A 12,007-nucleotide genomic window follows, 5' to 3' on the forward strand; every position below is an offset into this window, starting at 1 on the left:
TTTTATTAATAGAAAAAAAAACACAAGCTGACTAAAGGTTGCATGTTTGACTTGTTTTCCAATGTAAGATATGCGCTGAACTTTGTCCCCATAAAACCTGCCACATAATCTTCAGGTGAGCGTTACGACGCCCATATCCTCCTAATTGGTCCCTGGAATCTAGAGTGAATAACACAGCTGTTATTGAGTGGCGGGTTTTTGGCAAGATTGTAGCCCATTATGACCAGATATGATATTACTTGCTGATCGCAGGACCCCACAGCTGTGTACGATGTCCTTATTTAATCTCCTCGTATTATCATGTGTGACTGTACACTGGATTGAATGATCTGAGACTAGACCACATCCTGCTTCACAAATTTTCCTTAAACCATATTGTTGTTCTGTTTCTGAATGCAAAAGTAACTCCCCAATGTTTAATTCTAGTTACTGCGTGCAAAAATTGGAAAATCAGAACACGTGCACAGATTAATGGCTGGATCCATGGCAGGTACAGTATGACTATGTTATATAGGACGCCTATAATAAAACACCTAATATATGGAATTTCAACTCTCTTGCATCCTTAAAGCACCAATCCAGCGTTTCTTATGATATCACCGCTGGAGTGGTGCTTCTAATCTAAGGTCTTCACCCAATATTTTACTAGCCACATACCTTCTTCAGCTCTTCCTTACGCCAGCAGTCTTGTCTCAAGCCACCATCTTGTAACCGCAGCTCCTGAGTGACCGGAAGTCAGAGGTAACGGTCACAGGCTCTCAGTGTAAGTCTATGAGACCCTCGTTCTGGCTCTCAGACTTCTATTGAAAAGTGCAAACACTGGAGCGATCTGGCAGGTGACAACCTGGAACGTGGAGCGCTGCCGATAACAGGTGAATATGGCTGCTGCTAAGTATGAGACTAAGTGCAGGAACCTTATATTGGTGACACCACTCCTGCGCTGCAATAAAAAAAGCAAAAACCCTGGAGTGGTGCTGTAATCATTTATTCTAATAGTCATATGAGGTGACATATACTACCCTCATATTGTACCTGGCACATAGGAGTCGGAAATGTGTCTTCCACAGGAAATATTGCCACTTGTACAATGGCTATATACAGGGTATAAAAGTCTGCGAAAATAGATGATTTTTACTATTTTGGATTTTAAAATGTTATGCCAGTGTGTCTTGAAATTCTGCATTTATGGGATAGTCGGTACTTTGCATAAGTTTATTGTTTAAAATGTTAAATTATGTCCCAGGTTCAAAATGTCGCTGATCACATCATTCTTACGATTATTTACTCCAAGTTTAAAATTAACTTTGTTCCAGGGAAAACTCCTTTTAATGGCTTAAATTTGTTAAATGGATTCTGTCAACAGAGAATGACTGTTCAATCCAAGTACAGGTGCTGGGTGCATCATGGCTGCCAGTCATTTCTATACACCTTCCCACCTGCTTGTTTTCCCTTAATCTCCTCCGCCCCTCTTCTTTGACAGCTCTTGCTTCATAGAGACAGAGAGAGATGGAAAACAAGTAGGTGAGAAGATGCATGTAAATATTTGGCCATGACATGGTGCACCGAGTGCCTGTACTTGGTCTGAACAGTCAAACTGTGCTGACGAGTTCCTTCAAACACAACCTATCTGCAGTTTGAAAGTGCTAGAACCACAAGCAGCATCAAATGGTGACCAGCCCGCCATGCTACAGTTACCTGTATTTTACTCTGAAACAATTGTCCATTGTGCGCTTCCCAATCACCCCAGGTTTTGTTTCCCGATTTTTGCATTTAGGAAGTGAAGCCACAGAGGATGGCTGGGCATGGAGCTGCCTGAGGGGGGCTGCCCAGCGGACAATTCTCCTGTTTGCTTTTTCTCCCTACTGTTTTCTTTGAAATATTGCACTGATGTATCCTGTCTGTGTATCAGGTTGTTCATAGTTAGGAACGAATACTGACTCTGGAACCACAGCGTCCTTATGGCCGCATGTAATTGCTGATCGTTTTTCACTACTGTCCCTTTAGGATATATAACTACAGAGGGCCCCAAATACAGGTCTCGGCCTCCATATCGCATGGCAGAGCTCACATGTAGGAGGGTTGATTTGTAGACAACACTGAATAGTTGCTGGGATTGTCTAGGAGTTGTCCAGTGTGTTCTGGTACATTGTGTAAGTCGCTATCATTGATGTTCCAGGTATCACCGCTGTCATTTGTACATATCCGCTCGATATGGTCCGAGCCCGTCTAGCATTTCAAGTGAAAGGAGAGTTGGGCTACAATGGCATCATACACACATTCAAAACGATTTACACAAAGGTATGTGATATAATATTATTATACATTTTTATAGCGCCATTTATTCCATGGCGCTTTACATGTGAAAAGGGGGAAAATATAGACAAATACAATTAAACATGAGCAAAAAAAAACAAGGCATACAGGTACATAAGGAGGGAGGACCCTGCCCACGACGGCTCACAGTCTGCAGGGGATGGGTGAGGATACACTAGGAGAGGGTAGAGCTGGTTGTGCGGCGTTCAGTAGGTTGAGGATCACTGTAGATTGTAGGCTTGTCGGAAGAGGTGAGTCTTCATGTTCCTTTTGAAGGTTTCTATGGTAGGCGAGGCGAGAGTCTGATGTGTTGTGGTAGAGAGTTCCAAAGTATAGGGGAAGCACGAGAGAAGTCTTGGATGCAGTTGTGGGAAGAAGAGATAAGAGGGGTGTAGAGAAGGAGATCTTGAGAGGATCGGAGGTTGTGTGTAGGTAAGTACCGGAAGATGAGGAGAAAGGTTGTGGATGGCTTTGTATGTCATTGTAAGGGATTTGAACTGGAGTCTCTGGGCGATAGCAAGCCAGTGAAGGGCTTGGCATAGGGGAGAGGCTGGGGAATAGCAGGGAGACAGGTAGATTATTCGGGCAGCAGAGTGCAGGATGGATTGGAGTGGTGCTAGAGGGGAGGCCAGAGAGTAGGAGGTTGCAGTAGTCAAGGCAGGAGATAGTCATGCACTAGTGTTTTTGTGGTGTCGCAGTCAACGAATGCTCCATATGTTTTTTGTTTGTTTGTTTTTTTTTTTTTTACTTTAATGGGTTTTAGCCATATCATTTTATATTGGTGAGAATTTTAGTTCTATTTATGTATGTTTGTGTTTTACCCCTTTTTTCTTTCCAAAACTCAATTTTTCTCTCTGATTTCACATTATAAATGTGACAGTCATAGCCATAAACAGTGATCAGCTTTCTTAGATGCTAATTAGTGATGAGCGAATATACTCGTTACTCGAGATTTCTCTATCGCCTCATTGGGGGACACAGGAACAATGGGTGTATGCTGCTGCCACTAGGAGGCTGACACTATGCACAAAAAAAGTTAGCTCCTCTGCAGTGTACACCCCGCCGACTGGCATTCTGAACCTTAGTTTAGCTTAGTGTCAGTAGGAGGTGGACACGGGTCTTTTATTAGACCCCGATCTACCTCAAAGTGCGTCGTTTTCTTTCAGGTTTTCCGGAGGGATTCAGTGTGAACAGTCACAACTGTAATCCCACAATACGGACTGTGAGTACGGCGTGTACTGCCACCCCGTATCCTCATAGATCCAACAGCAGGACCAAGACCCCTAGCACACCAGCGTGTTTAGAAGACCGGTCCTAGCTCCGTCCCCCACCCACTCATCCACCAGAGCCTGTCTGTTGTGGAGATGAGGACGTCCATCACCATCTCCCTGGACGTCTTATACCTTCCTCGGATAAGGTTAGGAACGGACGGACGGGGTTGTTTGAGGTGAGTATTTCTCCCAACTGTCCCAGATTAGGCACTCAAAAGGGGCGCAGACGTCAATAAGGGGTCCCTCTGGATTTTTTATTTTACTAAGGGCAGAGTTTTTTTTCCCAGGCTACCTTTGACCTGGTCGTCACTCCTCGTTGCTTTGCTGGAAGCCATACGGGGCAGGGATCTTCGCTATCCTGGCCTGGAAGAGCCGCCGCGCTTCTTACTTCCCTGGCGGCTGCGGCCGCACTGCCTTCTGCTCCGGCGAGGCGACCTTTACAGGCAGCCGTGCTCTTTTTCCCAGCGTCCGCACTGTCTTCTGTCCTAGCGCGGCAGCCTTTGCAGGCAGCCGCGCTGCTTCTTTCGGCAGCAGCACTGCTTCGGCGCCGCAACTCTCTGCGATGGACGCTGCCTCCAATTTAGGCCCCGGCTTCTGCCCGGGCCTACTTCCGGTGCCGCGACTCCGCCCACTTCCTTTTCTCTCGGGCAGGCTTTTCTCTCGCCCGACTGTCATGGCCCCACCCATCCGGCGCCATCTTGGTGCTCCTATATAGGCGGTTTAGCTCCGCCGACTTCAACCTAGTGCCGCTGCAGGAAGCATTTCGGCGCCATGAACGCCTTACTCCGCCCACTCCAAGAGCGCGAAGCCTGGCGTCCTCGTCACCCTTGCAGTCGACCTCTCCCTGCTCTTCTGTCAGGCCCACACCAAGCTCCGGACACTGGTGCCCTTGAAGCCTTCCCAGACTGCCGTACCCGAGGAGCATTTTCCAAGCCGTACAGTGGACACCAATTCGTCTGCCGTTAGTAGCTCTGCTCTGCAGACTAACACTCTTCTCTGCCCTCCTGTCCCCTAACCTTCTGGCATTCCTCAAGGGCCCGTTCGTCAGGTCTAATTCTAAAGGAGGTCGTTCTCGCCCTCCTACTTCTTCCTCTACTTCTTCTGCCTTAGTCAAACACTTTTTGTGTTTGTCTTGTAACTGCAAGCTTCCCTCAGGTCAGTCCTCTCCCCTCTGTCAGGCTTGCAGCAACCCCACTATGCCCACCACCCAGGATCACCCAGCTGCTCCGCTTGAGAGTGAAGCCTCCACTCCAGGTTGGGCTTCTTCTCTGTCACAATCAGTAGCAGATCTAACACGGATCTCACAGACCCTTGTGTCCGTACTTGATAGGTTGCCCCTGCTGGCTCCCGGAGTAGCCAGCGGGTCGCAGGAAGCACCGTCCGAGCCTTCCACTATAGGCCGCAAAAGATCCAGACAAGAACGCCGGTCTGAGTCCTCTTCCCGTTCCATCTCGTCTCACGGTCCTTCTCTTCGGTTGACTTCTCCCCGGTCCTCCTCCCCTGAGTCAGGCGAGGCGTTCTCTGGTGCTCCTTCGGAGGATAATTTGGAGCTGGACTCGAGTCAAATCGCTTGCATGAGGGATACGGTTCAGAGTCTCATTGGAGCGATCAATCAAACCTGTGGCATCAAAGATTCCTCTACGGAACCCACAGATCAGGCGGTTTCGTTTAGACTGTCTAAACCATCTTCCAAGGTTTTCGCTCCTCATCCTGAATTTGATGAGCTTCTGGCCAGAGAAAGGGAGAATCCGACCAGACGTTTTCAAAGAGGAAAGCGCCTTGGCCTCTTCTATTCTTTTCCTCCAGATCTCATCGCCACCTGGACTTCTTCTCCCTCTGTGGACCCGCCAGTTTCTAGACTTTCCACCAACACAGTCCTCCCGCTGTCCGGAGGGCCGTCTCTAAAAGATTCCAATGAGAGGATTATTGAATCCTTCGCGAAGCCGGCTTTCGAAGTGGTCGCGTCTTCTCTGTACCCGGCCTGCTTCCACCTAGGTTTCGAAATTTGTATCCGAATGGGCCAAACAACTCCATCGGGGCATTCTGGCTGGAGTTCCACCAGAATTCAGCTATTGCTATTCAGCGGTGGACGCCGCGATGACAGCACCCATATAGGCTGTAACTTTTCTCTCTGGATATCCAATACTATATTGGTAGCTACCTCCGGGCAGGCCATATAGCCACTTGAATCTATATATTGTCCCAGTAAACGTTACTGATGAAGGTCCAGTTGTGGGACCGAAACGTTTTCTGATTTGGGATAATAAATCTTTCGTTTCTTCACACCACAAAGTTGAGTGCCGGGTTTTGTATTATTTGCTGATTACGGTTTGGGAACCTACCCGTGCACCTCATACGGTTGTGCACACGTGTTTCTAACTACTATTTGGCTCAAGGCCTGGCAGGCGGATCTGTCATCAAAGTCCCTTACCAGTGTGCCTTTTCAAGGATCTCGTCTTTTCGGTTCCAAGCTGGACCAAATTATTAAGGATGCCACCGGGGGCACAAGTTTCCCTTCTTCCCCAGTCCAAACCTCGCCGGCCTCCTCCTAGGCGGCAATTTCGGGCTTTTCGTTGCTTTGCTGCGGCAGATTCTTTTTCCCAGCAGCAGAGGCCACAGGCACGTCAGGAGAAGAAGGTATCCTTTAGACCCACTCCTTCTGGCGTTCCCGCTACTCCCAAGGTAGATCCTCCTGGTCTAGGACTGGAAGATCACCTCGGCATGACTCGCGACAAGACCCCAGCGCACCTCCCAGGCTAGGCTGTCGTCTCCTCTTCTTCAGGGACGTCTGGATTTCCTCAGTGAAGGACGCATGGGTCAGGGAAGTTGTATCCTCAGGATACAAAATAGAGTTCATTTCACGGCCCCGGGATCGTTTCTTCGAATCCCGCCCTCCTTGAAATCCCTCTCTAGTTCCTGGTTTCTTTGCAGCCATCGCTTCCCTCTTCAAGTCCAGGGTGATCGTTCCCGTTCCAGAAAAGGAGCGGTTCACAGATTTCTATTCGAACCTGTTTGTGGTACCAAAAAAAGACGGCAAGGTTTGTCCCATTCTGGATCTCAAATTGCTGAACAAGAGGGTTCGTCTGAGACACTTCAGAATGGAATTCCTTCGTTCAGTAATTGCTTCCATGGGAGGCTCAGGAATTTCTGTGCCACAGACATCCAGGATGCCATGTCCCGATATTCCCGGGACATCACAGATTCCTGCGTTTTGCAGTACATCAGGAGCATTTCCAGTTTGTCGCCCTGCCGTTTGGTCTCGCAACCGCTCCCAGGATTTTTACGAAGATCATGGCAGTGCTGATGGCCATCTTGAGGATCAGAGGCCTAGTACTTTTTCCGTACCTTGACGACATTATCATCAAGGCTCTGTCCTTTTCTCAGGCTCACGAAAGTCTGTCCATCGTCCTCGACACCCTATCCCGTTTCGGGTGGCTGGTCAACAAGAAGGTCCTGCCTTGTTCCTTCTCAGCGCCTCGTATTTCTGGGCATGCTCTTCGACACTCGTCAGACCAGAGTATTCCTTCCCGAAGACCAGTGAACCATTCTTCGTCGGGAAGTTCTCTTGCTCCAGGGTCCTCGGCTTCCCTCCTTCCGATCTGCCATGAAGGTTCTGGGGAGGATGGTTGCAACATTGGAAGCGATTCCCTTCGCCCAATTCCACTCAAGACCTCTTCAGCAGGCTATTCTCTCACAGTGACAGGTCTGTCCTTTCCCTAGATCACCCGATTTTGGCTTTCGCCCTGGGTCAAACGGTCAATCAACTGGTGGCTGACATCACCCCTCATCTCCGAGGGCAGGTCCTTCCTTCCAGTTCACTGGCAGGTAGTGATGACGGACACCAGCCTTCTCGGCTGGGGTGCGGTGTTTTGTCACCTGACTGTTCAGGGTCGTTGGTCGGCGCAGGAGTCATCTCTGCCGATCAATGTCCTTGAGATTTGGGCCACCTTTCTGTCTCCTCTTCACTGGGAAAGGATTCTCAGGGGTCTGCCAATTCGAATCCAGACCGACAATGCTACAGCAGTGGCATATGTCAACCACCAGGGGGGGACTTGGAGTTCTCTGGCATTGGCCGAGGTATCCTCCTCTGGGCAGAGGCAACGGTCCCGGTGATATCCACGGTGCATATCCCCGGCATAGACAATTGGGCCGCCGACTTCCTCAGCCGCGAGGGCCTCGCGGCAGGGGAATGGTCCTTTCATCAGGAGGTCTTTCATCAGATTTGTCTTCGATGGGGACTCCGGATGTAGACCTCGCAGCGTCCCGAATGAACAGGAAGGTCCCTCGGTTCGTCTCCAGGTCCTGCGATCCTCTCACAGTGGGCGTCGACGCTTTGGCCATTCCTTGGTCGCAGTTTGTGCTCCCCTAGCTGTTTCCACCCCTGCCCTTGCTCCCCAAGCTGTTGAAAAAGATCATGGCGGAAGGGGTGCCAGTCATTCTGATCGCTCCGGATTGGCCCAGGAGATCTTGGTTTGCGGAAATCGTCAACCTTCTCGTGGACGCCCTCTGGCGGCTTCCAGACAGACCCGATCTGCTGTCTCAGGGTCCGATCTACCACTCGAATTCTCTGTCGCTCAGTTTGAAGGCGTGGCTGTTGAGACCACAGTTCTAAGAGCGTCCGGCCTTTCGGATCGGGTGATTCATACTATGATCCAGGCTAGGAAGCCTTCATCTTGCAGGATCTACTATCGTACCTGGAAGGCTTACTTCCGTTGGTGCGAGTCCAACTGCACTCCACCTATGTCCTTTTCTCTTCCTTCCATTTTGGCCTTCCTTCAGGCAGGACTGGATGCGGGCCTTGCACTTAGTTCCCAAAAGGGCCAGGTTTCTGCGCTCTCCATCCTCTTCCAGAAGATGTTATCTTCTCAGCCACAGGTCAAGACCTTCCTTCAAGGAGTGGCCCATGCTGTCCCTCCGTACAGGGCTCCTGTGGATTCTTGGGATCTTAATCTTGTTCTGGAGGTTCTGAGGGATTCCCCCTTTCAGCCTCTCAGGGAGGATTCCATGCCATTTCTTTCTTGGAAGGTAGCTTTTCTTGTGGCCTTCACTTCTATCCGGCGTGTCTGAGTTGGCGGCCCTGTCTTATCGGCCTCCTTTCCTGGTTATTCACCAGGTCAAGGTGGTCCTGAGGCCTCCGCCTTCCTTTCTTTCAAAGGTGCTATCCAACTTTCACCTCAACGAGGACATCGTCCTGCCTTTCTTTTGTCCAGCTCTGACTCATCCGCTGGAGCGATCCTTGAAGAAGCTGGACCTCGTCAGGGCGGTGAGGATCTACCTGACTAGAAGGCCTCTTTCCGGGAAAACTGATTCCCTTTTCGTCATTCCTGATAGCACGTGTAGAGGCCTGCCGGCTTCTAAGGCGACTATTGCTCGCTGGATCAGAACGGCAATTTTGGAGGCTTACCGGGTCAAGAACAGAGTGCCCCTCCTGGGATAAAGGCTCACTCTACCCGGGCAGTCGGCGCCTCCTGGGCGGTGCACCACAGGACTTCCGCCCTACAGCTTTGCAAAGCGGCAACCTGGCCTTCCATCCACACGTTCGCCAAATTTTACAAGGTCCATACCTATGCTTCGGCGGATGCCAGCCTAGGCAGAAGGATCTTGCAGGCGGCAGTGGTGAGTCCTCTGACCTATAATAATAATAATAATAATCTTTATATAGCGCCAACATATTCCGCAGCGCTTTACAGTTTAACAGTTTCAAACACAAAAGTCATAAGTAACAACGTTAACAATACAATAATTAAAGCAAAATAAGACGACCCTGCTCGTGAGAGCTTACAATCTACAATGAGGTGGGGGAGATGCAAAGTACAGGTGTGTATTTACAATGATGTATTTACAATCATGGTCCAGCCATCTTCAGGGGTTGGGGAATAGATGGGGATAGTGAATGGGCTACACACACACAAACATAACATAACTTTGATTAGTGAACTTGATAGGCCGCTCTGAACAAATGTGTTTTGAGCGAGCGCCTAAAACTATGCAAATTATGGATTGTCCTAATATCTTGGGGTAGAGCATTCCAGAGGATTGGCGCAGCACGGGAGAAGTCTTGGAGTCGGGAGTGGGAGGTACGGATTAGTGCAGAGGTTAATCGAAAGTCATTTGCAGAGTGCAGTGGTCTGTTAGGCTGATAGACAGAAATGAGGGAGGAGATGTAAGGGGGTGCCGCACTGTGGAGAGCTTTGTGGGTGAGAACAAGTACTTTGAATTGTATCCTGTAATGAATGGGTAGCCAGTGTAACGACTGGCGAAGAGCGGACGCGTCCGAGTAACGATTAGCCAGATGGACGACCCTGGCTGCTGCATTAAGGATGGACTGGAGAGGGGAAAGTCGAGTGAGGGGGAGGCCAATTAATAGAGCGTTACAGTAGTCCAGGCGGGAGTGGATCAGGGCGACAGTGAGGGTTTTAGCTGTCTTCATGGTGAGAAAAGGGCGGATTCTAGAGATGTTCTTTAGGTGTAAGCGGCACGAGCGGGCAAGAGATTGTATATGGGAGGTGAAGGAGAGATCGGAGTCAAACATAACACCCAGACAGCGCGCCTGCTGCCGGGGTGTTATAATGGTGCCACCCACGGAGAGGGAAATGTCAGATTTAGGGAGGTTAGTAGATGGTGGGAGCAGAAGAAGTTCAGTTTTGGAGAGGTTGAGTTTCAGATAGAGAGCGGACATGATGTTCGAGACTGCGGACAGACAGTCAGTGGCGTTCTGTAGTACAGCGGGGGTAAGGTCAGGGGATGACGTATATAGTTGTGTGTCGTCGGCATAAAGATGGTACTGAAAGCCAAATCTGCTGATGGTCTGTCCAATTGGGGCCGTGTAGAGAGAGAACAGAAGGGGGCCAAGGACTGAGCCCTGAGTTACCCCAACAGTGAGAGGAAGAGGAGATGAAGTGGAGCCAGAGAACAGAACACTGAAGGAGCGGTCAGAAAGGTAGGAGGAGAACCAGGAGAGAGCAGTGTCCTTAATGCCTAGTGACTGGAGCATAGAGAGAAGGAGAGGGTGGTCAACAGTGTCAAAAGCTGCAGAAAGGTCGAGAAGAATGAGCAGAGAGAAATCACCATTACGTTTTGCTGTCAGAAGGTCATTGGTCACTTTGATGAGTGCAGTTTCTGTCGAATGTAGGGGGCGGAAACCGGACTGTGAAGGGTGTAGGAGGGAGTGAGTGGAGAGGTAACGGGTAAGGCGGGAGTATATCAGGCGCTCCAAGAGTTTAGAGATGAAGGGGAGGTTGGAGACCGGTCTGTAGTTGTTTGCGCAGGATGGGTCGATGGTGGGTTTCTTTAGTAATGGAGTAATGATAGAGTGTTTGAAGGAGGAGGGGAAAATGCCAGAGGAGAGGGAGAGATTAAAGATTGTAGTTAGGTGACTTGTGACAACTGGAGAGAGAGACTGGAGGAGATGTGAGGGAATGGGGTCGGTAGTGCATGTAGTCGGAAGAGGAGAGGAGCTTGGAGACTTCTTCTTCTGTGATGGGATCGAATGTGGAGAGTGAGCCTGATGGAAGTCTGTTTTTCTCTCCCCAGGGACTGCTTTGGGACGTCCCATGGTTCCTCTGTCCCCTAATGAGGCGATAGAGAAAACAGGATTATTGGTTGCTTACCGTAAAATCTGTTTCTCGGAGCCTTCATTGGGGGACACAGCCCCCCACATGTTGTTCTGTGTTCTATGACTGTTTTCATGCTTACAGTTTTATACTTGTTGTTATGTTTTCAACCTTATCGTTTTTTTCCTACTGGTTTCTCACTGAGGTTCAGAATACCAGTCGGTGGGGTGTACACTGCAGAGGAGGAGCTAACTTTTTTTTTTTGTGCATAGTGTCCGCCTCCTAGTGGTAGCAGCATACACCCATAGTTCCTGTGTCCCCCAATGAAGGCTCCGAGAAACAGATTTTATGGTAAGCAACCAAAAAATCCTGGTTTCTCGAGCATGCTTGGGGTCCTTCGAGTATTTTTTAGTGCTCGGAGTTTTAGTTTTTCTTGCCGTATCTGAATGATTTACATCTGTTAGCCAGCTTGATTACATGTGGGGATTCCCTAGCAACCAGGCAACCCCCACATGTACTTATGCTGGCTAACAGATGTAAATCATTCAGCTGCGGCGCTAAAAAATAAAACTCCGAGCACTAAAAAATACTCGGAGGACACTCGAGCGTGCTCGAGAAATCTCTAGTAGCGAGTATATTCGCTCATCGCTAATGTACCCAGCTGTTCCTCAAAAGGATGGGACACAGCTATGGCTTATACCTTTATCATGTGGTCTTTAGACTTAATATCCACTCACAGCGACATCATTCTATTTTCCAGATGTTTTCGTTTTTATTTATTTAGATTATCATTTATAAATACTACTAGATGGTGGCCCGATTTCTAATGCATCAGGTATTTTAGAATATGCATGCCCACATAGTATATTG

At 49.2% G+C, this 12,007-nt stretch overlaps 1 protein-coding gene across 3 annotated transcripts in view; it reads left to right on the plus strand.

The window, feature by feature from the left end:
- Nucleotides 1–12,007, plus strand: part of SLC25A16 (solute carrier family 25 member 16) — a 37,049-nt gene that overhangs the window by 5,618 nt on the left and 19,424 nt on the right. For all 3 annotated transcript variants that reach the window (XM_069753429.1, XM_069753431.1, XM_069753430.1), the window contains exons 5-6: nucleotides 427–490; nucleotides 2,177–2,298. In XM_069753429.1, coding sequence (XP_069609530.1) covers nucleotides 427–490; nucleotides 2,177–2,298 — 186 coding nt within the window. The remainder of the gene's footprint in view (nucleotides 1–426; nucleotides 491–2,176; nucleotides 2,299–12,007) is intronic.

Source organism: Ranitomeya imitator, chromosome 2, assembly GCF_032444005.1.
Source record: "Ranitomeya imitator isolate aRanImi1 chromosome 2, aRanImi1.pri, whole genome shotgun sequence".
NCBI lineage: Eukaryota > Metazoa > Chordata > Amphibia > Anura > Dendrobatidae > Ranitomeya > Ranitomeya imitator.